The 24730-nt window shown below is 36.4% G+C and overlaps 1 protein-coding gene across 7 annotated transcripts in view; it reads right to left on the bottom strand.

Annotated features, from left to right (window-relative positions):
- The window catches only part of CNKSR2 (connector enhancer of kinase suppressor of Ras 2), a 213027-nt gene that overhangs the window by 90956 nt on the left and 97341 nt on the right, over window positions 1-24730 (bottom strand). For 3 of the 7 annotated variants that reach the window (XM_057419585.1, XM_057419587.1, XM_057419592.1), the window contains exons 8-9: window positions 24490-24558; window positions 8086-8232 (exon numbers count right to left, since the gene is read on the bottom strand). The exons of 1 other annotated variant lie outside the window; for it this stretch is intronic. In XM_057419585.1, the coding sequence (XP_057275568.1) occupies window positions 8086-8232; window positions 24490-24558 (216 nt within the window). The remainder of the gene's footprint in view (window positions 1-8085; window positions 8233-24489; window positions 24559-24730) is intronic. 3 more of the 7 variants (XM_057419588.1, XM_057419589.1, XM_057419586.1) reach the window with 2 other exon arrangements.

The raw sequence follows: 24730 nt of genomic DNA, 5'->3' as shown, positions 1-24730 counted from the left end.
CAGACAGGTAAAAGACTTCACAACCACTAAAAACAAGAGACAGAAGTCTGCAAAAATAAGAATAAAGCTGGGGACAAAGCTGGGTAAAAATAAAATAAATTAAAAAAATCTTTCAGAAAACCAAAAATTTTATCCTTTAAATTTTAATCTGTGACACTGTAACCACAGACATCCTTGAACCACCTGCTAATACAACACCGGTTATTTCCTTTCTGATACCTTATGCTTCTCTGACAAGTACACTTTGGGGCTTGCTAGGTAGCCTGTAGAATTAATTGTCATTTTAAGCACAAAATAATTTTGTGACCTAGACTCTGTTTACACTTGTTAAGCTGAGGCTGCTGCCATTCATGGCTCATACTGGCAGAGACACTGAGAGGAAGACAAGCTGGGTAGGTGGATTTGTGCTTCTCCACTTTGAGGAAGAAGGCAGCCCTTTACCTGCATGAAAAGGCAGATAAAAGGAAAGTGGGTGTGTATGTGTGCGTGTGTGTGTCAGAGACTAGACTGGTGGCAATCAATCAGTTTATGGTGTATGTCACATGAGGAAAAAATCATGCTCAACATGACAGAGATCTGGACTTAGAACAGCTTCATGAGACTCTAGTGGTCCTGACCAGCTTCTGGAACACTAGAGGACACAGGTAAAGAATTTCCCTTATGTTACAGACTAGGATTAACTATTTAAATTGGTTGGACTCAATGATCTTAAAGGTGAGTGCAATTGGAAGAAATGTTATTCAGTGTACCACAGGAAACCACAAGTTACTCAGCTACCTGAAGGTAAAAGGTTTCCCTTGAACTGGTCCCATGCCTAACACTTTCAGAAATTACAGCACAACTGGTGACAGTTTGAAAGATTGTGGTGTCTCACAGGATGGATGGCAATGTGGGCATAACTTCCCATGGCACCTCGAGCTCTCAAGGGGATAGAAACTGTAATAAAACCTAGTGGAAGCACAATCCTCTAGGACTGTCTCAAAACTAGGATTTCTTCATATTTTCCATAATTGTGTCATATTGTCAGGCAACTTTCCAGCTTATTTCCACAAAAACAGAAAAGCTGTGTTACCGGAAAATAATAGAGAATCCAACTTTAAAAATAGGTCACCACTTTTTTTTTCTTTTTTTTTAAAAATCAGTATATTTATAACCACTTCACCAGTAAATAAGTAGCTCAGTAAGAACTGAACATGGTGAAAGTATTCAAATGGTCTCTTACGGTAATAGCTCAACACACTGAGGCAAGGTAACTACCACCTCGTTCTTTAGGAGTTCAGCTTTCATTCTACAGATAACTAAAAGTCTTCAGACTCTTCTGGCTGAAAAGACAGCCTTCAGAATATGGCCTGCAAGTTCAGTGCATCTACATGGCTTTTTGCATCGCATTTTAGAAAGACCACAACTGTTCAGTTCCAGTCAATCTGTGCACCTGCAAGTAAATCAGCCTTGCAGCTCTCTAGTTCAATGGCAGCCATTCAGTGGACCATACATAGGCACATTAAACAGAAAAACGCATGGATAGTCACTGAAGTATTTCTCAATTGGATGCCTTGGAGATCAGTTCTATCACTGAGTTAATTCTCTTCCAATGGCTAGAGCTTTTTTTCTGCTGCAGTCCCTTTTGGTAAACTGTCCAGGGCAAGTCAGATTGCAGAAACACCAATAAAATGAAAAAGTTTTTAGGTCCTAAAAGTTAAATACTTGACCCCTGGGAACAGCTTGCCAGAGAAAGTTCAGAAGTTACATATTAAAACTGGAATAGGCTTAAGAACGTGATGCAACAGACTCTTCATCAATCTTAACCCACAATGACAGATACAAAATCCGTATTTCAATATATTTTGGAGTACTATTTCTCAAACATGTTGGATGCACCATCCTCCTTTAGGATCATTACTCTTTATGCTTTTTTTCCCACACTGTCAGTTGGGATAACCAATCATCTTTACTTACAGCAGCTCAGTTTCTTTGACACAGGGGAATAAGAAGTCCCTGTAAGTACTGGCTGATAACTCACAGACACTTAACTCCCCTCTCCTCCAGAAGCTGCTCTGTCCCTGGTTGGTGCTGCCCTGCAGTCCCTACTCTCTTCCTACCAGGACTTATTGCTGCTCTTCCCACCCCCAATCCTGAAGGAACTGAGAGAGTGCCCCCAGTAAGTCAGGATATTATTTCTGCTTTCTCTCTCTAAAAAATGAATGTACTTAATATTTAATATATACTATCAAAAATTCTTTTAAATGCTTTTTAAAACTCTTTGAACCTTTCATTAACTCCCTTGGAAGCTACAATATATAGTTTGAGAAACATTGCTCCAGAAAAAGACACAGAATTTTTTAAAACATAAGCAAAACCAGTACAAAATTTTAAGTGGTAATATCCTTATACAGTATTTGCATCAATAAACAGATTTTACTGCTAATGTACTTTTCATATTAGATCAAGGTTATGACAAGTTATTGAACAGAATATTTCCAATAAAATACACTTTTTATAAGACCAATTATGCCACTAAGTAATGAAATGCTATAACTAATTCATACTTTCTACGAATCCATTTTAACAGTGCTGCAAAGAACGTCCAGTTCCCATATAGTTAAAATACAACTAAGAAACCAAAAAGCAAGCAAGTTAGCCCTTTATTCAAACTTAATGGTTGAAAAGTGTAAGGTCATTAATTCTACTTATAAATCATGAAAACAGAATATACCATTGTCTCTAGATCAATGAAGGAGTTAATATAATCACATACGGAAAAATACTAAATAAAAATTATAAAAGTAGTGTTTTCTCTCAACCAAGGACTCTATTGTTACTGTTCCTGTTGCTGCTTAGGAGGCTGAAAAGCTGAATATATAATTGTGGAGATACGATCCATATCTAATCCCAAATAAAGTCTCTCTAAAAAACTGCAGATACTGAGCTGTTGGTGATTTTGTAACAGTACAATTTAATCACACACAAAACAGTACAGTGAACTATTTTAAATATACAATAGATGTCATTTAAATATGCTTGTTGAAGAGTGTGACAGTGACTAAGAGGGGTCAGAAGGTTTCTTTCCAAGTCAACACAGAAGACGTGGTTGGCAGGTAGACCTGCCCCCAACCTCACTGACATCAGTTAAGAGCCTTTTCCCTGATAGTGGCAGGTGTAGTCCAGATCAGCCGAGGCATGGAAACATGTTGATCTACCACTCCTTTTCCGAGTTATAAAGAAACTGGATGAAGAGTCTTCCACACTGTAGTCAAAGTCCAGTTTCTTTTGACTAATTAACAAAGCATTTTCCTGAAGGCAAAGGAGGACTTTGCAGCTAGCTGCTTGCTAGTGGGATGATAGCAACTTACATAAGATTTCATATGCTCTAAGTATCTTCTCATTTGAAATTTTCAGCCTTGTTCACACAGCATTTCATGAAGTCTCCCTTTGAAACCTCCCCAGAATAACACAAAGTGGAAAGCAGAAATAAAACAGACAATTTGGAGTAGATGACATTTATTTAAGTCAGGTTTTGAACCAGAGCAAAATTTGGAGAGTTCAAAGATAATTAAGTTACCTGTATATCAATTAATAAAATAAAAAATAAAACATTAAACTTAATTGGTTTGTTCAATGCATTCAGTAGCAGTCAGAAATTCAAGCATTGCGATCTGAAATATCATACTAGGCTGTCACATAACAGATCAGTGTATCAGAAAAAGTAACTGAAAGGCAAATTTAGTAAGATTTGTCTTGCAGGCATAATATATTACTATTTATGGTACAATACCAAATTATTGAATACCTTGAATTGCAAAGGCAACCACAAAATTCCCCAAGGCCACATCTGTCTAATTAGACTGTTACAAAACCAATTACAAAAAACACAGTCTGTTGACTATACAAATTTGGATATGATTCCAGGATGCATCAAAGGAGAACTGATTATCTGTAAAAAGTTAGATACTGATGGATATTAAAACATACAATCATCAATTGACTGAAAAGAAAAAAAACAACAGCACTTCCTTTAATCATGTCACAAGGGGAAAAAAGAAGAATGTTTTTCCTTCTGTACGGATTGACCTTAGAGCTGGAATTCATGCACTTGTAAATACAAACTCCCTATCTAATGGTGCATATCATAGCCACAGGCTAACTGTATTATTTTACTGTACATAAAGACATTCCATACCAGTTTCAGGACTGCTACAGAGGATGCATAATTCTTTTCCTCCTTCTTTCTTTCCCCTAAACTTTCATATTTATTCTAAGGATAAAAATACTTGTGAAAGATATGAAAATACCACATTTCTGATAAAATGAAAAAAAAACCCGCCATAAACCCAAACAATTAATCAATAATTATGTAGATTGCATTTAACTCCTAATTCATGGCAAGACTGCAATGTGAAGGAAGAGCTGTTTAAAATAAACCGCTGAACATTCTAAGATGTATTTATGCCAATTAGTAGCCAGTTAATATCTGAATGATCTAAAAGCATTTTCCTCTCAGACACCATAAACATTTGGCTGGCATATGGCTTTTGTAGATAACTAACAGTGGACAGTAAACTTTTAAAAATTTTATTATCAGAATGCATAATTTAATTACCTGGATGTCCTGTCACCCACACACCAAACTGCTTGATACACTGGTAGTAACTGCATACTGCCTGAACTGGAAGATTCATCTAGCATTTTCCCAGCTTACAGGCATACTTAGTACCTCTCCATTAAGTATTTTTTTTCATGTAGCTGCAAATGGAAAACCTCAAGTTCTTACATACAACTACTGACTGAACAAGCAGAATGTAATTTACCAATAATACCTCAACATTATTCACTTTCAGCTAAAATTAAATTTCAAAGGCCCTCAATTAAAACATCCCAGTGCAAATCTCAATTTAAATGAGTCTCTTAATTTAATTCACTGAAATACTACCGTCTACGTTTGTTGCAACAGCTGTTCAACATATTCATTGGTGGGGTGCATACAAAAACTCAATCTCTATTTATGCGTCATCCTTCTTACATTAGGGCAAACTTCTACCTTCCCACCTAACTCAATGCAATTTGATAAGAATGTGACACCATATTTTCCCTCTGTTTAGTCCATTTGCAGAACCAAAAAACCACAGCGGACAGTTTGCAGATTCTAATTCCCATTTTATTAGAAATTCATCCCCATATCTTATTCTAGAGTCTTTTGACTATTTTGCTTATATTTTGTACTTTAACAGAATTATTACTTAGTCAAAATTTCTTTATAGCCTGTGTCTGTTGAATAATACATATGGTTCAATTAACTTAGCTCTGGGATTACAGCACAGTTCTAATATTCTCAACTATTTCATGACATCCTGATATAGGAAAAAAGTTATAATTTCTCCTGCTTTCAAAGGTGATGGTACTGCTTTTCCTAATTATTTTTTTTTATTTGCTGTCACTTTGCTCCTCTCCTTTAATACTGTGTACCAGGCTCCTATTACAGAATAGCACCCTTATCTGAAACAGGAACATTAAGAAATTTCAGAACAGGCCTAGGGAAAATTGCAATTACAAAACTTAGTTTTATGGAAAGTGTTTTTTTTTTTTTTTTCCAGAAAATTTTAAAGTAAATTCTTAAATAAACGTAATTACTTCATCTTTTGAATGGCTATAAAATTACACTTCACTGCTTTTGCTGCTTGTTATTTACCAAATATAGTTTTCACTGTTCGATAGTACTGATGTCACACAGGCTCCGTTTAAAGTTTAACATTAGCTGACTTTAACATCTGTTCACCTCTGATCTGCATAAATCAACAACACAAATCTCTACATTATGCAGCTTCTGAAGTCTGTATTCACTTCATCCTGGAGCTTTTTCAACATTCAGTCTACTTAAGAAAACTGTTGTTTCTGACACTAAAATAAAAAAATTATGACATGTGCAACACTGCACACATAAGAATAGAATGAGGTTCTAGCCTTTTCCTGGTATTGTTTGGTAAAATCAGAACAATATCATCATGATATCAGAATAATCTCTTTAACGTTGAACAGCATCTCTATTTGAACTCATATTAGCCTTAATAATATTTTCTATGCTATCAGCAAAAATACCCCATACGCAAACCAATACTCCCATTACCCTTCTTCCCAAACCTGTAAAATTACAGAAGACCTCTATCTAGGGTCAGTCTCATCTAATACAGATAATCTACAGTTGAGCTAGCTGTCCAGACTCCCTTTATCATCAAATGGAGAGAAAGAGGCATGCACAACGTTCAGTTCACCTCATCCTATCTGAAATAGGCCAAGATGAATGAACCAGTACCTGTTATGTATGTCTGATGGCCAGAGTAAAAATGAGAAACCTGAATTATATGTGGATACGTACATAGCAGATATCTGAAGTTAGATCAGTTGAGTAACACCCTAGTATCTGTATTGAACTAATGATGCTGAGATGTAAATCAAAGCCAAATACAATACACTAAAAGATTACTGGATTTTTGCTTCTGGGAGTGTGGAGTTTTCAAACAGGAACACAACTTAAGCTCATGATTGCATTCACTGTAAAAGGACCACAGGAATCCTGACTTTCCTACTGGACCTAGTTTAAATGGTGGAAATTAGTTTCTGTCCAGTTTCTTTCCACCCTTTTGGAATATCCCACCTTGAATTAGTTATTTGCAGTTGCCTGCATCAATGACCAATGTCAGAAACTCCTGTGGTGGGGCTTTCAGTGTAATTATCCTAGCAGCAAATGATTAAGTGAAGCAAAATGTAATTATTTAGGAGAATAAATCAATTCACCCAAAGAAGTACCAAACTCACCCAAACAGGATTTAGGCTGTAAGCATTTGACCTCATTTAAAGCAATGATGTGCATTTTTCTTCTGTATTGATATTCTCACTAAATCTATGATAAAGTGAAGTCTTCTAGTATGGTCATTCATACAGTCATATCATGCATACAGATTTGCAATTTTATGTTCAGACACTAATAAGATATTTTTGGTCGGAAGTTTTTTATCACATATCTAGTCAGTTTTTTTATATCTGAAAGAAAGACATCTCAATCATTAAAAAATTACTCAGTTTCAAAAATAATGATGCATTTAACCATTATAAAATAATTTTATATATATATATACATACTTATTTGAAATAAGTTCTTCAATGCATTAGTTATTTTTAAGAATCTCTTAATATTTTAAATGGCAAAGATCACAGCTGCTGGCAGTGCCATTTCCATATCTCATTTTCCTTTTTCCCAATTCTTGCAGAAGTCTTCTCCATCTCAAATATGATTTCAAATTAGACTTTTTGTTGCAATAATAAAAATGTTGCAAAGAATGCAATCTTTACACAAAGAAAATCCATTTCTAAACAATGTTTTATCTGAACTGAACAAAAAAGGGGATTATTGCCAGCTTTATCTGTTGATTATAATCTTTCATTAGTCTGGACATAACTTTTATTTCCTAGAGTAATCCATCACAGTGACATTTTATCCTACAGTGAAACATGAAATCTTTAATGAAACCATTCCATGGTTTTCAGCACATTGCAGGCTTACTAAAATTAAACACCTAGGTGGACATCCTGTGCTACACCTCTTTACATGCAAGGGTTCAATCTTAAGGACAACTTTGACTCAAATAATACTTTACTTACATGAGAAAATTTTGATGGTCAAGTGGTTTGGTGAATAAAATCACCTTGTCAATTCTCCTACATCTCCATCACTGATCAAACTGAGAACTCTAGATCTTTTCATCCCCTTTCTTTAAGCTTTTACTGCCTGAGAGATTAACAAGAAATCAAACTAAAATTTATTATTTTATGAAGTATGCTTGCTTTCCATTGACTAGAAAGTTATCTGGGGCTATATTTCTGCATTGAAAACTGCTGGGATTACTTCTTAACTTTGAAGAGTTCTATTAACAGGTTTTATTTCAATTGAGTCTATGAGAACAAACTGCAGAGAAACAATTTTTCAAAGTATGCAAGAGTAAATCCATATGCTGCTGAGATGAAGCACAATAAAGCATCATTGAGATAATCTATAGTTAAAATGATGGTGTATGACTTATGATTAAGCTTCATTACCTGCAGAGCAAGGGGTTTCCATCTCATATTTTTCAGTAAAGCTGGTGCTGAAGTAAGCATGCTCTGAGGTCGCTTTTTCAAAGTTAAGATAACACCACTCGGATCCTCTCGTAGTGCATTCACCAAATTTTTCAACTGCCACCCCACCTGGTAACCAGTAAAATCATCACAATAAAATTGAGGTACAGTATTCAATATGTAATGTTCCCTTTTTAAATAAGATTAGTAAAATAACATAATAGGAGTGTATATATATACATATTAAAGGAGATTAACTCTAGAAATGTCAAAAATAAGTTACTGCATAATAGTCATGTCAACTAAAATAATTATTCTAATGCATTGAGATGCATATGCATCATATCAGGTTTTAGAATTAATAAACTATTGTTATTCCACTGTAAATGCACAATTAAATCTCAAAGCATTTTCAAAATGAGCTCTGGTACATAAACTTTCTAAAGTTAAAAATCCCATGGCTTCTGCATTGACAGTTCAATTCAAAAATGAGCATTTTGTACTCCATAGTTACTCTTTAAAGTCCACTAATCACATGTAGTCATATTACTTCTACTCATAGCAGCTTATGCAAGGACAAACCAGTTAAAGAAAATCTTCTACTCTTCACACTGCTATAAAAATAAAATCAGAATCACAAGGCCTTTTATTATTTTAATAGTACTTTTTCATGATGATTTCAGAAACAAATACAGTAAATTGATAACAGAAAGGTAGTCTAGCCACTACTTGAGTATTAGCCCAAAGTAAAATTTTCCTACAGCATTTTGAAATATTCCAAAATTAAGAACTTGACTAATGTGGAATGCGAGAAGTCTTTATTTATAAATGCAGGATAGAACTTTCTAAAACATTTAGTTTGCATTTTCAAAAAACCCTAACTCAAATATTAAAATAGTACAACTCATGACAATGATTTTCAGCCTAAATAATACCTAATATTAGGTATCTATCTTGAAATGCTTCAAGATATTAAATCTCTGCACTCTCAGGTTTGGCACCTAGAATGGTAATACACAGAATCATATATCCCTTTAAGATCCTGGCCTGCAGACTTAGAAAGTGATTATTTCTGCAATCTTGACAGTTTTTCTACCTTTTTTTTTCTGTTTCCCCCTAAACAAACAAGTAAACTTTCCGCATGTTTAAAAGATCACAGTTAAAATATTTTCCCGCTTTCACAACTTGTTCAGAAGAAAATTATCCATTTGAGAAGTGAAATTCTTACTGAAAAACAAAAATCTGAAGTGATAAGGTAACGAGATTGTGAAAAGGCCACTTTGTATCATGTCAATATGTTTAAAAAATACAATTAGGCAATGTGAACTAAGAGAATGCAGATGTTCTTTATCATTGGTATAGTGCAATATGTATGACACAAATATGTACTTTTTTCTATGTTTAAGTAGGTTGTTGCTACTATTTTTTACATCACTCCCTATTACACTGAAACTCGCTTTGTTTGCATATTATCACCAATACTAATGCTTGCCAACAACTTTGAATTACAGACATGGTTCAAACCTCACCACTCTTCCTCAGCTACTGTGAACCCATCTGCCCCATTTTCACCACAGCAAATTCACTATATCCGGATGTACCTCTACAGTAATGTTACTGTACACAAAGAAACAGAGTTTTGACAGCAGGCATCTTTATGTAATATTTTCCAGCTTTCACAGAAGACTAGAATTCCTATTTTCAGTCTAATGTGCTAGGCACATGGCTGTTATACATTGAATAAAATGGAACAGGAATGTAATCAACTTTGGCTCAATTCCCACATCCTAATGAAGTCTCCATTTTGTTTCAACAGCACCTAACCCAAGTCTTTGTAAATCCAAGCTTTGTGTCTTAGAAATATAATTTTATAAAAAAGTACTTTGCTCTTTACACTACCATTTTCCCACTCAGAGAGACTTCCACCACGCTTAGAAACAGTGTATTCCCTATAGCTCCATAACGTCACCATGGGCATATACAAAGTTTCATATGCTACCCAAAAGAAGGAATACAAGGCCTACTGTTCATGTAAGCTGTTTCTAACATAAGCAACTGCACACTCTAATTCCCTAATGTAACAACTGAAGACAGAGCTCTGGAGAGGAATCTTTCTGCTGAATAAAGCAGAACATGATTGTCGAGAACACGACGTGGCCTCATTTGCAGAGTTAGGGTGTAAAATTCTTGCCATTTAAGTTGATAGAACACTGCATACAAAACCTGTGCTTTAAAGCCATCTGTTTCTTAGAGAAGTAGCCAAAAAAATCTAAATAAAGCTGGACGGGTTTGTTATGCTAGCAGTTTTAAAAATATTTTAAATGCACTTTCATAACCTGCAGAGATAAACTATCATGTATTTCAACTATGCCATATACTGCAATAAAGGGAGATTACCTATAGTGCCTGTCTGAGAGTTAGCGGGATTAAAGAAAAAATCACATCAAAGTACTAAATCTGATGTACTTAATTTAGAAGCTCATGAATATAAACAATTTAACTTTATTTTTCACAGGAATATTCTGAGTTTACTATAAATTTCAAATGAAGTTCATCCTCTGCTTTTACTTAGTTCCCTGACAGGAGTTTTCTGACTGGTTCAGACAATCCTTGGTTACTTCTCACTTTTTAAATAGTCTGAAGAGGAAGAAGTCACATAGAAGGCTGTCTACAACAAATTGAAGGAAATAAATGTCCACATAGAAGGCATGCTTTTCAGTTCCCACACAGTTTAGATCCCATCAAAATTCATATTGACACAAACTAAACAGAAGCACTTTTATTTGGGGAGGTCAGGCTGAAAAGAGGAAAAGGCAGTGACTATAAGTGGAACTGAAAACTGTTCTCCAGAAATCCACTTTAGTGATATATCATCCACAGTTTAAGTGTGATTTGAATGTATTCGCTGTAATCTATCCTCAGTATCTTCCCTTTTCTCATTACTACCGCAGTTATTAATTCTCAGCTTCTAATCATCAAATTTTTGGGCAGAGATATCAAAGTCCTTATCATATCCTTTATCCTGCCCATGTACTGCAAAACCAGACAGTAATAAGAAAGTTTCATTACTGGTTTGAAAATTTAATAGATAAGTAAAAGTATTAGCTGAGAACTTTCCTTACACTGAAGGAACCTGAGCCATTAATTTTTAAAATACTGCACTATGCTGACCAGGTACCCATTTTTAAGGACCAAGAAAGTTACTGTTGCTTGTTTTAAGATAAATTTACATTGTTAAACCAAGTGCCAACAACAAGTGGCGGTCAGGAGAGGTCTCCAGTGGCAGCCTAAACCCAGCACGGTGCTTTGCTGAGCAGTGCCTGAATCACTGCTGGCTGCCGGTGCAGCTCATGGCCAAGCACAAGGAGGGCTGAGGGCAGACAAGGGCAGCCCATGGGTCAGGTACCATGCACAGGCACAACACAGCAGGTCCCTGGGTAATACTGGGAGCCAGTGTAGAGCTGGGCACCTGAGGGAATGTGGGGCACCTTGTGGAAAGGTGCAGCTTGAAGCAGACAGGCCACATGGGGGTTTTTTGATGAGGAAAGAGGAAGAGGACTATGGGCTTCACGAGCACCAAGGGATGGTAAGCGTGCATGCAAACATAGGGGAGCTGGAGGAAGAGGAAAAGGAGAGTGAACAAGCACCACAGGGGTGCTGAGAAGTTGTGTTGAGCTGTTTCTGCCAAGGAGATTATAGCACCTTTGCTGGTGGAGTCTACTGCCAGGGTAAATGAGGGATAGACAAGGGTAGACAAGGATAGACAAGCCAACATCCATGTCACTTAAGCATTGATACCCCAAGCCCAGATGAACAGCGCTTCTGGGGGATGGTGCAAGAAGGGACGTCACCCTCCCAAAGGCAGAGCAACGTGCTGTGCCAGGAGAAGCAAGTCTGCAGGCAGGGTGCCTGCAACATCAGCTTCAGGCCACCTTCAGCTTTTTCATCTCATCCCACCACTACATGCCCAGAGGTTGCAGCCAGGCTGGGAAGCCCCACTAAAATGCTCCACAGGTTGCTTCAACAGGGCCAGACTGGCATGTGGGAGAGCTGTGTAGCTGCAACAAGCTCCGACACATCTACCCTGCCTCTCCCCATCACCTCCCACTGGCTTCTCCACCACCCGGAATATCCCAGCACCCATTACCCCAAACAGCAAAAAGCTTTAGCAGGGGATGCTTTTAGAGGTCTGCTCCCCCAGCCATCACCTGCCAAAAGATGCCCCCAAGCAAGAGCAGACCTATTAAACGACCACAGTGTCTCTTCGGCAAGTACAACTGAATAACAATGTTACAACAGCCTAAATGGAACTTTTATTTTGAATTCCTATTCTAAATTGCTGAGAACTTTAGCATTTTAAACTATTAAAAAGTTACTCTTAATATAATGACCGTTTTTCCTCCAGATTAATCTATTTTCCCCTTTATGAAAAGGTTGGAAAATTGGTAGTGATCTTCTCTTTTTCTGAAAGTAAGTATGACCATTCGTTGACTTTTTTTATTTTTTTTTTTACACAGACACACACGAACTCCTTTGCTCATTCATGACTTCCGTGAGTACTGCTGTATGTTATGAGCCAGAGAGGAACTCTGTAAAATATTAACATGCAGGCAGCTTAAATACAATTGGATGGACCTAAACCAAGTATTTTTAGCATGTTACAAGATCCAGTACTAAATAACCTACAGTGTGAAAAAACATAGATGTTTGCCAAAGAACCCATGGAACAGCTGCATTATTTAAAAGCAGTGTGGAAATCTAACACACACTGAAACTACATCATCCAGAGGATGGAATTATAGTCAAATGATAAATAGAACACAGTCCACATTTTTACAGGCCTATTCTTGTTCAAAGGGCTACCAGAGTCCCATGAAAGTTAACGGGATCTTTCTGTTTTCATGAAAACTGTTTTTGTTTTGTTTGCTTTTTTTTTCCTCCAGTTACAGTAATCCTTTCCTGATGTGCAGATTTGTAAAAGAGAGAAGTACAAATATTTTTACACTTCTGAAGGAGAAGTAGTATCTTCCTGCTAAATATAACCTGCAAAGCCATGTGCTACTTTCTAGCTAGGCAAATATGCAAAATCCACTTTAGCATTTAATTTGAAAAAGTTACTGGAATGCAGAGATAATAAAAAATATTATTCTTTCAATATTGCCTGCTATAAGTGGCATGCAGCCAGAGCTCTTTAACTTATCAACTATTTCAAGCTTCAAGCTTTTACTAATTTTTCAGCTAAAAAAAAATATTTCTAGGAGGAAAGTGTGTTTATTTTATAAATAAAAATTAGTGCATAAGAAAAAAACCCCACAACACTGCACTTCAAATCACTGTCTATCAAACGTACCATGTCTTTAAGGAAGTCAGAATCTGACAAGAAACTATCTGGTGTCATGCTGTTAAATTAACAGATTGATTTCCATGAGCACTGGGCAGAAATGAGGATGGTCAGCTGGCAGCCCTATGAAACAAGTATGTTAGTAGCATCTCCTTTCCTTCCCCCAGCTGTAGATGCCTAAAAAGGCTAAAAAAGAATGGAAGGCCATAGGTCTTCTGCAGCCAGAAAAGATTATTGGGTGGGGAAACAACAGAAGGATGTTTACAACATGAACTACCACAGAGATGAAAGCTGTACCTGTATGAGGTAAAAGCAGTGTCAGGAGAGTAGCAGATGCCTTTCAGGGATTTATCCAGAAACTCCATGCTTACATAGCAGTTTTCTCACAAACAGAAGAGGTTAATGATAATGTGATTGCATACGCTACAATTCTAATTAAGACTATCTATCTTGGCTACATTATTTAAGTAAATGCAATTTTAACCCAATGTTAAAGTCAGTTCTGTGCATCCACAGAATGTCACTGATCACACCACACCATATCATTGTCCAAAGTCACAACACAGTGTGCATGTAAAGTACATTGAAGAAAATCACATCTTTTACTTGAGAAAATTCTGAAGTTTCACTAAAACTTTTGTTTAGTAGCACCAAAGTATAAAATAAGTATTTGTCATATTTATTTTTGGCTATTTAAACTAAAGTTCACAATTATGATACCTTCCCAAGAATAAACTAAGTTAGGACCAAAATTGAAAGCTGAATAGAGAAGTTACTGCTTCTCATTAAGCTGCTCTAATAACATTTCCCTGTCAAAAAATATATCTGATCCAAAGCATGACTTTTGACTGATTTTATTACCTTGCTCCTTTTAGGTATTTGTACAGCTAAATTCTACCATAATTCAACAAACCTGACAAATGTTATTAACATGACTACAGAACACCTCGGTAATGGAGACAAGCATCTGTTTCATTCATGGAGAACCGGAACTTGAATTATTCAGGGACACAGAATCAGTTCTGCATTGAAGCTTGGACATTGTTTAATAACAATGCTTACCTTTCATTTTTCACTGATGCAATCAAACTTTAGTTCAGAGCTACCTCACTGTTTTGCTTTTGAGTCAGTGCTAGCAACAGCCTAGAACAAATAAAAGAGTATATCCATTGGGAACAGCAAAGAGTCCAACTTTATGGGTCTGATTATATCCTATTTTTGCAGATGTAAGGTTAGTGAATAGGCACAGTTTTTGAGGAAAAAAGGTCTTATTTCCCTATTTCCATGTATGGCTCTAAAAAATGGAGTTGATTTCAGTTCACCCAGTTTTGACGTATCTCTGAAATTTGAAGGAAGTACTTGTGTACTTGCTCTTCCCTGCAGTGACTGGCTGCCTCCAGCGTGATGACTGCAAGGCAACTCTCCCTTCAACCAAGAGTACAGATAACCTGAGGAGACAGCTACCAGAAATTTGGAGGGATTTTATCCAGCCTTCCGCCCACCTGCAAAATGTGGATCTCAGTATTATTTAGCCTCAGAGGGACTAAAATCAGTCTTTCTAAACCTGGAGGGGGGACTCAGCCACCAAGATGTGCATAATTTCAGGTTAATGGCCTTCCCTGAAGGCAAAGCACTGTGCTGACGGGTAAGTATGAAGCCCAGTCATACAACAGGTAAGAAACCATCATGTCCCTACACTGGGAGCAGAGAAATGAGGGTTCTGATCCCAATTCACAGTCACTGTTTTTTTTTTGTGTAATAGAAACACAATACAAACTACACACATACTGCAAAGAACAGGGTCTGAAAGCCAAGTTGCGATGATCAGGCCCTATCCCTTCTTTAGCAAGGTCACAGACATTAAACTATTATGAATAAAGGTGCTGCCGCTAGAGTCCTCACTTGGCCTCATTTTCAGGAGTTTCCAGGGAATATATGGAGAGCCCAGGAAGCTGTGTACATTTCAGCAGGGCTCCTGGTGAGGGACAGACCTCCACTGCCTGAGATTTCAGCATCCCTGGGTGGCCACAGGTGAGTGCTAAAGAAACTTAAGGGCTGATACAATATCTAAGGAGACCCAGGCAGGATTTAGACAGACTGGATCACACCCCAGTTTCTCACAGATCAAGCTGCAGTATGGATATAAGCAGCCTCTTCATTCCTCAAGGGAAGTGAATAGACAAGTTGTCCGTATTTCACACAGCATGAGGAACATGTTTCTCAGTAGTGACTCTGCAGTATTAACCCACCACAGCCACTTTTGCCTTACAGGAATTCATTTGTGCTGCCATGTGCTTCATCTCACAATGGGAATTTGAGGCAAATGTGTGTGTGCATCGCATACGCTCATATTTAAATTTCCAAAGTGGTCGTCCTTGAATTAAAATAATAAATATATGTAAACATACGTATATATCTACATAACTTTGTTGCGGATTAAATTTACATTATCACAACTTAATAATTTAGAAGTCCAGTGACTCAGTAATTCCAAGTTTTTGATCCCCGCATTTCAATGTATAAATAAACTGATATCCCCAGTAGCCCTGCAGCTAAACAGTGCTGCTACCCTTGAAGCAGATGTTTCCTGAGACTGAGTTCATATAGTGAAAATAAATTAACATGTCTTTACAAAGAAATTGTAAAAAAATCCTTAAAAGTCACTAATGACCGAGGAAAACGGGAGAGGAGTGGAGAGAGAGGGGTAAAAACAAACTCAAACCAAAAAGCCTTTAATAGAGCTGAATTACGTAGCATCACTTAGCTAAAGAAAGACATGGATAGAGATTTAAAAGAAATTATCATAATAAAGCAGTAATTTATTTAGACATAAGAGTTCTTTTCTTTTTTGTTCCATTTTACTGCTGTTAAAATAATCAGCCATAAACATTCAAGCCACTAAGGTGTTCTAAGCCAGAACTGAGGTGTTTTTTTTAATAAAAATTTACATATTCAGACTACATCTATCCAAATCAGGCACAGAATTTCCCTGCTTTAATTTTTCTTCCCTCATGACACAGCAATAACTTGCTTTTCTTACTGTTTCTATCTACTTTTACAATAACTATCACTGTCTTACACTTCCTCACAATTAACTCCTAACTTCATCAGAATAAGATAGTGAAATACACAGTATCAGGCTGGAACCTGAAGATTAGCTGTTTAACTTATATAGCTGCTACCTGCACGAAGCACAGAGGTATTCAAAACGATTGAATTCTAACTTGTATGTGGTCCATGCTGTGCACAACTGTAGTATCAGTGAATTAATCTGCATAACTTTGAGGACATCTCTCCTTACCTTTATCTCCTTCTCTACAGTGTACTGAAATTTTCAGCTATCTCAGTTAAAATGAAGATTATTAGTAGCAGAATAATACCTGCCTTCCTTTCCAAATACAAATAAGTACCTGAACTTAAATAACAGTAAGCCTTTTAACCTACTCCTATTTGACAAGACTAATGTAATATGTATTCTGTTCTATAGGCATCAACATTGTTAACAATAAAAAAATTCAATTCTACTTACTATCTTCTACCTGGGCATCAAACATATGTTCAAACCATGCATCTCACATATGAGAGACTAAGAAATTTTGAAAGAATTATTGTAACTGCAAAATCCACTATCAAGAACACACTGTTAACATTGTAATTTAAATTGCCTGCAAATGCAAATGGTAGTCAACAGCCACTACTATAAGGGCATGGAAATAATTTTTATCAGGATTATATGCAAAAAGTTTTTGGCTGCATATTATCTTTCAGTATTTCCGTTGGAAATATTAATATCATTTACAGCACCTCTTGAAGGACTTTTTTTTTTTTTTTCCTATGGAAACACCACCATATAAGGAAAAAATGCAAAACATAAAGCAACTGTACAAAATACATGAGTGAAAATGCACCATCTCCCAGTATGTTCTGTGCAAAAAGATAAATTTAACAATTAGATCACCAGAATACTCCACAGAATGCTACAGCAGTTTCTAGCAGATACACCTCCAAGAGTATGGTCATGAGTACAGCTTGCATAAAAATACTTGATTTGGCTACAGACTCAGTAACTTAGTGATAACCAGCGCTGAAACTATGAAGGCCCACCAATGACATCCACACAAAAAGTCCAATGGTACTGCAGTGAAAATCTTCCTACAATTACACTACTTCTAAAAGTGGTATCGGTGCCTTCAAAGTCAGCCTAGGTGTGTATTCCCAAACCGTAGTCAGTGGTGTACAGAGCAGTCTATGTCATCAATTACAAAAGAACATTTTTCCCCCTAAAGAAAACTCATGAAAGAACATGACAGCCTGCTGAATTGCACATGTTCATCTCATCACATGAGTAAAGCACCAGGGCCCAGTAATAGCTGTTCATTCTGCGGTACAGCCAGGACAGGAAAAAAAAATTCTATGCTTTTGAGTGACTTACGGGACATAGCAAATGGCAACAGGTGACCAAGGTCAGAGTCAGTTGGCAGGGAGTACTTTTAGAAATACAGTGTCCAGCCACTGAACCCACATCACAGTTATATGACAGGATGGGCATCTCCTGTTGCACCAATTTCTTCTATTACTTCCTGAAAGGACTACTATAGCAATCTGAACCTCTCAGTGCTTGACTGTTACATAGCTCCATCAATAGCGTGCTAATTCCACAGATGAGGTTTAACATGCCCAGCTATGCTGGTTTGGCCTGGGGTACGGTTAATTTTTTTCACAGTAGCTGGTATGGGGCTGTGTTTTGGATTTCTGCTGGAAATAGCATTGGTAACTCAGGGATGTTCTCATTGCAGAATAGTGCTTACACAAAACCAAGGTATTTTCTGTTTCTCAAACCACCCCACCAGCAAGCAGGCTGGGGGTGCACAAGGAGTTTGGAGGGGACAAGGACAGGATAGCTGACTCTAAATGATCCATGGATATCCCACACCATATGTTGTCATGCTCAGCATATAAAACGGAAAGAAAAAGGAGAGGAGGGACATTCAGACTGATAGTGTTTCTCTTCCCAAGTAACTGTTAACATGTGACAGAGCCCTGCCTTCCTAGGGATGGCTGAACACCTGCCTGATGATGGGGAATGATGAGTGAATTCATTGGTTTGCTTTTCTTGGTGGGTGGCTTTTGCTTTACTTATTAGACTGCCTTAATCTCAACCCAAAAGTGTTCTCACTTTTACCCCTCCAATTCTCTTCTCATCACACCAGGGAGTAGGGGAGAATGAGCAAGCAGCTAGCTGGTGCTTAGTTGCCAGCTGGGGTTAAACCACAACACCAGCATATATTCTTCAAGTACTGTAGCATACCATAGCTGCAGCAGAGTGGAGGTCAGGTCCTCTGGAGCACAGATCAAAGAGCACACCGGAAGTGGTTAGTGTCCAAGTCACAGGACCAGACCTGTTACTCATGAAGCCTGAGGTAGTAAGGAGCAGTTTCCACAACCATATATAACTTATCAGTGATGCTGTCAGTGTTCCCTTTCTATTTTGGGGCACAGTCAACCAGGTTTAAGCTTTCAGCTAAGCCAAGCAGGTTGATTTTAAATTAAGGTAGAAGCACTCACATAGTTAAGCTCTGTTATCATCCAGGAGGCAAGTAGATGATGAAAGGCAGCACAGCATGGCCTTCTGCTGCAACTGAACTAATTCCACTGGCTGGTGACACAGGTGTGTAGTTAAGCGTGAAAATTTCATGAGGAATGAACAAAGGGAAATTATTTAAAGTTTGGCAGAAACATGAAGCAGCGTGGGCTGGCCAAGCTTACACTACTCTAACACAAGATGCAACAATGACTTGTTTGTTAGCTGATGTGTCGTGCCAGAGCTAGAAGAATAAGTGGATGCCCACACTGACACAGCACAATAGTTATATAAAAATGAGCCTGTGCTCATCAAAGTGGTGTGTTTCACACATCAACTCTGAGCAAGCCCCAGGGATCCATGGAAAACAGATTCCATGAACAAGAGCATACAGTATTTGTCACCATGGGGAAACAAAAGATCATCTTCCCTCACACATTTCATTTCTGCAATATTACAGTTCCCTGACATATGGGATATAAAATAATTTATTTCTGTGTGTATTTGTACATCCATGTAGAAAACAAATCATAAGCAAAACCATATAATCTCAACCAAATTTCATGTTAAATGCAATTGCAAATTCACAACAAGTTTTTTCCTTTTGAGAGGATCTTGCCAATTTAGTTCTTTTATCAGTATTACAAAGCAGTTACGAAGACTGCAAAGAAAGAATAAAGAATTAAACTGAAATTTTGAGAGGACATTTGGAGGACGGACTACATTTGTCAAAATCAAAGTATGGTCCTCATATCCTGAAAAACTACAGAGGGTTCAAGATAGAGCCCTGCAGAGAACTTCCATTACATTTCTGAATACACCTAAAAAGCTTTTAGATGTAAATCCCACCTACCTTTAAAATTAAATATTAATGTTAGCATTTATCAAACTGTTATAAACAGAGGAAACTCAAGGATTTGGAAAGGATTAAAATTATTACTTGGGAGCTCTTACTCTATCTCCTCTTCCATAAAAGCACATGCGTAACAGCAACAGAAGGAAGCTGACCATGAGGCACATTTCTTTTGAATTTTTATGATCTTGCTTCACTGCTCTGTTGTACAAGTCAAGCATCATAAGTGAATAAACATGTAATTTTAAATGAAAGATCTTGTTAGTGGAAGTTTTGTTGTATAAACACCTGATGTGAAAATCTTGGGCAGACAATGCTGTCCCCCCCATTATACTCTTCCAGCCCACTTACCTACCGAGTCTCTTTAAAACTACTGTTTCCTTCAAAGCCAAGTTAATAAGGCCTTCAATGAAATCTATATTCAAAAAACCCTAGCTAGGATCTGAAAGAGATCCTTCTAAACAGTGCAGAAAAACTAAATAAACAGAAATATTTTCAACACCATTTTTCTACTTCTAGGTATTTTGTTCTGGTTTTCCTAAAATAAGAAGACATCTGCAAACTCCATTTTGGATGCACATAATTGAGATTCATATGCACCCCAACTTCAGCATTTCCTATCAGCTGTAATTTGCCAGTTCCCCACAAATGCTGAGAGGTTCTGTGGAAGTTGAACTCTACTCACTAATTGTACAGTGAATCTTAAAAACCTGCTCCTTACTTTTCTAAGCAAAGATTAAGTTAGTGTAAGGATCTAGAAAGGTATCATAGCCTTCTTAAGTGTTTACCCTTACAGAAAAGCAAGGTATGATATTGTAAATGCATCTATCATGTTTCACAGGAATTTTAGCAAAATATCCTCAAAGTTTTTGCATTGTAAATACAAAAAGAATTGCAGTAACTCACTGCTGCGGACTTGACTTGGCCCACAAAAGCCTACAGGAGTTTTCACATCAAGAGACATCATATAAAACCTAGGTGTTATCTACACACTACGTGATTCAAAAAAAAATCCAATTTCAATGGTAACTTCCAGGTTCAAAACCATTGAACATACCAACTTCTCCATGAAATGGATTGATAACTGACCATATTCACCTATTTTGCCAAATTAAACACATTTTTTTCCATCATCTATATGATGAGTTTCAATGAGTTTTAGCAACAAACACAAATTTGGGGAATCCACATGTCTACCGGATGTCATAGCATCCTTGTATTAAATCTGTAAGTCCTATCATACTTGTTTTAGAAGTAAATGCAATGTGCCAAAAATGCCTCCAAAATAAAGAAATTATGCACAGGACATTACAGATTGGCCTGTTATTCAAGAATCTAACACCATCCTTAGTCTATATCTTCCTCTTTTCTGCTTGGAGCATTTCTTCTACTGCTTTATCACTGACACAACCAGAAAGTGTACTGTGAACAGTAATAGTTCATGTAAACACTAATACTGTTTCCTGCCCTTTTAGTTGGTTAAAAGGAGGACTATCTTGAGGCAAAACACACTCTTGACTTATATATAGGCAGAAACATGAGTACTGCAGCACAGTGCAGATTCTGAATCAACTGGATGACTTGGTTTTTTGTTTACGTTGGAAATATTTTAAACAGACAAGCTTTTAAAGGAGATTAAGGATGGAATTTACAGGGAACTTTAAGAGAAGACAGTGCTAAATCCTTTGAATTTCAGTGGGGGAGTCATGCCTCTTAGATACAGAGCTATTCTGTATTCTATGAGAATGTATTCTATAAGGCAAATGTGATGCAGAAGATTGATAAAGCTATCTAACCTCAATAAACCATAATTTAATGGACAATTTTCTGAACACTAACTTTTCACTGACTTTAGGCTTAAACTTATTTCTTTTAAATTTAAAGATTCAGAAGATATTTACATTCCAGACATCCTGCCAGCAACAAGTGGAATACACACTGTTACACATGGTTTTGATCAATGTAGCAAAAGATCAGAGTAACCAGTTGAAATCCTTTGATTTCACTGCCAAAAAAATACTGCGAGGATTAAGCACCACTACAAGTAAGCAGAGGATGTCAATAGAGAATTTAAAATTTTTTGACACACACTGTTAGGATATGTATAATAAAAATCACTATAAGTCACTTAACTATTCTCCTGCTTTGTCATGCTGTTTGCTTGAAACTGAGCTTTCTGGAAAAAAAAAAACAACCCCCCAAAAAACCACAACCAAAAAATCTCATCTGTATCTCAATTATTAAAAAGTAATTCTTTTAAACTGTGTTACCTAACAAGTTGGATTTTTAACATATTTGTGTGGAATGGAACTTCTCCTCCCCATATCTTCATTCTTTGAAATACAAAGTACTGAAAGCCAGGTATTAAATTCGCTTTGACAAATAGAATACACTGAAGAAAACACCGTAAAAAAGTTTTAACTGTTAAAATTTAAATTTAGTTAGATTTTTTTAGATTTTGATTTTCCAATTACAAGATATCACCTAAGTAACAGCAACATGTGAACAATAATTTCCTGCAGCTTTAGATCTTTAAAAAGTTTCATCATAGTTGTTTCTATAGTCAATACAAGTGACAATCTCTGACAAGTTACAAGGAGCAACTTGAAAATCAGATACTGTGTATGAAGTATGAAAAAAGTCAATAAAGAGAAAGACAAAATATAATATCTTCAGAATTATTTATCTCCAAAGTAAGAATCACTGTAAGGAATCATACCTCTTCTGCCCAGAAAAAGAGATTACTAGAACTGGACAGTAAATTTCTTATGACAGGGGCCAGAGTACAAAAGGACTGACTTAGACTTTTATCTATTTTAAAAATATGTCTGTTAAAAAAATACATCTACATTAAAAATATTCCTAAAACCCTTGCAATATCCATAGAAAAGGTCAAACATTTTTGCTCTATAAATTGGAAAGTGAACGAAGTGCACCTTTGTAAAAGTAATGTCGGAGGTGTTATCACATTTCTAAGAGAATGATTGCTGACTTTCACTGTGGAAAAGCAACATGAAAATACAAGGAAGTTACTTGCATAAGATATTAGTGATGTCAATTATTTTAATTATATTGTTGATGCAACAAAGCAAGAGCATATGCAAATGTGTGATTTAGTCTATTACTATATGTATCCTCTACACCAACTTAAATTAAGTTTGTCTTAGCTCCCTATAGTCCTTTTTCCTAGAATTACAAGCAACTCTTTCTTCTGTACATCTCAAAATACCTAGCTTCACTGATATGAAAGCCAAAACCTACATTCAAAATTCCATCCAACTAGGTAAGAAAGCCCATCTTAAAGCTTGTCAAAATGATTTTATGATTAGTGATAGTATTAAGAACCTAATCTTTCCACCACATAAATGCAGAGTAGATGTTTCAAAAACCCTAGAAAAAATACCTAGTTGATCGGAAATTTTCAAGTTGACAGGACAAATTTCCTGATAGTAACATCAGGATTTGTTAGAAAAACTGAATGCTTGTTGATGTGTTTCTTCAGATATGTAAACATTTTGGTAGCCAAAAAAATAATGATCTAAAATGTTTTTCCCTTTATCATAAGCTTTCTTAGTGCTGAAAAATCAAGAAATTAGTCAACTACACATGTAAGTAATCATGGGATACAATACTTTCTAAGGTCAAACAGTATTGAAATTCACCCTGATCTGCTTAGATTTATTAGATTACAGTGCATAGCTCAAAAGATTGCTTCTCATCAGTTAAGTTCCACATATGTACAGTACATTTTATATCAAAATTAGCTGGAGGGTATACTGAAATATTACACTAATTCGTGCAGAGGACCTGACGTGATGTACAATAGCCTAAAGCTAGAAGTGGAACCCTACGGTGAATGGCAAACGTGTTTTTAACCAATGACTGCTGTATTAATAATGGCAATCTAGGATACTTTTTTGTCAAATTAATTAACTGCTAAAGTGATTTGCAAGGACACATGTAATTTGTATCATATATTGACTTTTTCTACTCTTAAGAAACCTTATACTTTGGAAAAAGAATAGTTCTTTTTTACATTGACAGTCTGCTTTTTTCCATTCCCAAGCCTTACCTTAGAAAAGGTGATTTTAAGAGTTCATCAACCCTGAATCAGCAGGAACTAACATGCATCTGTTCAAGAGTAGTTTGCATGGCATTAGTGTTCTTGCCTATCACATGTGAAAGATTTGTTTCATCTTAAGTTTCCAAGTTTAAAAATCCGTGTTTAAATTACTCTAACCACCCTAGACACACTACGGGAATTTTACATGCTTTTGTTCTCAAAAATCATGTTCTACACATTCCAGTAGGTTTGCAACTCCCTGCATTCCTTCAACCCACACCTTCTACTACACTAAACCCAACTGGGTAAGCAGAAAACACCCTAACGTATCTCCCAAGCCACAGCTATTTAGTCTAACTTCTTAGCTTCAGTGATACTCAGAGGATCAAGGCTGAACTTCAGAACTATGTGGTTTCAGAAGAGAAAAGGAAAATTTTAAAATTAGAATTAATAATAAAAACACATTTTTCTACATATTTCTTCTCTACGCATGCTGATGTGCCATGACACCTCTATCTCCAATTGACACAGAACATATTTATACATACCACAGTTTGGTGGTTAACTTGAATCACTTCATCCCCAGCATGGATTTTCTTGCACCGATCTGCAGGTGACTGAATTTAAAATAAAAGAGATGATCAAGAATACAGTTCTTACTGGTCATCATCTCTCTTTCAGCAGTATGTTTTCTAAGCTATGCAAATCAGGTTAGATTGATAATGACATTTTACTGTGAAATAAAGAGTTAAATAAATATTTAATAAATCAATTCATTGTTATTGGAGA

The sequence above is a fragment of the Pezoporus wallicus genome, unplaced genomic scaffold (assembly GCF_028554395.1).
Source record: "Pezoporus wallicus isolate ANWC-B61680 ecotype Strahan unplaced genomic scaffold, APGP_CSIRO_Pwel_v1 contig_5767, whole genome shotgun sequence".
In the NCBI taxonomy this organism is placed as follows: Eukaryota; Metazoa; Chordata; class Aves; order Psittaciformes; family Psittacidae; genus Pezoporus; species Pezoporus wallicus.
This window is presented reverse-complemented; position numbering and strand designations above follow the sequence as displayed.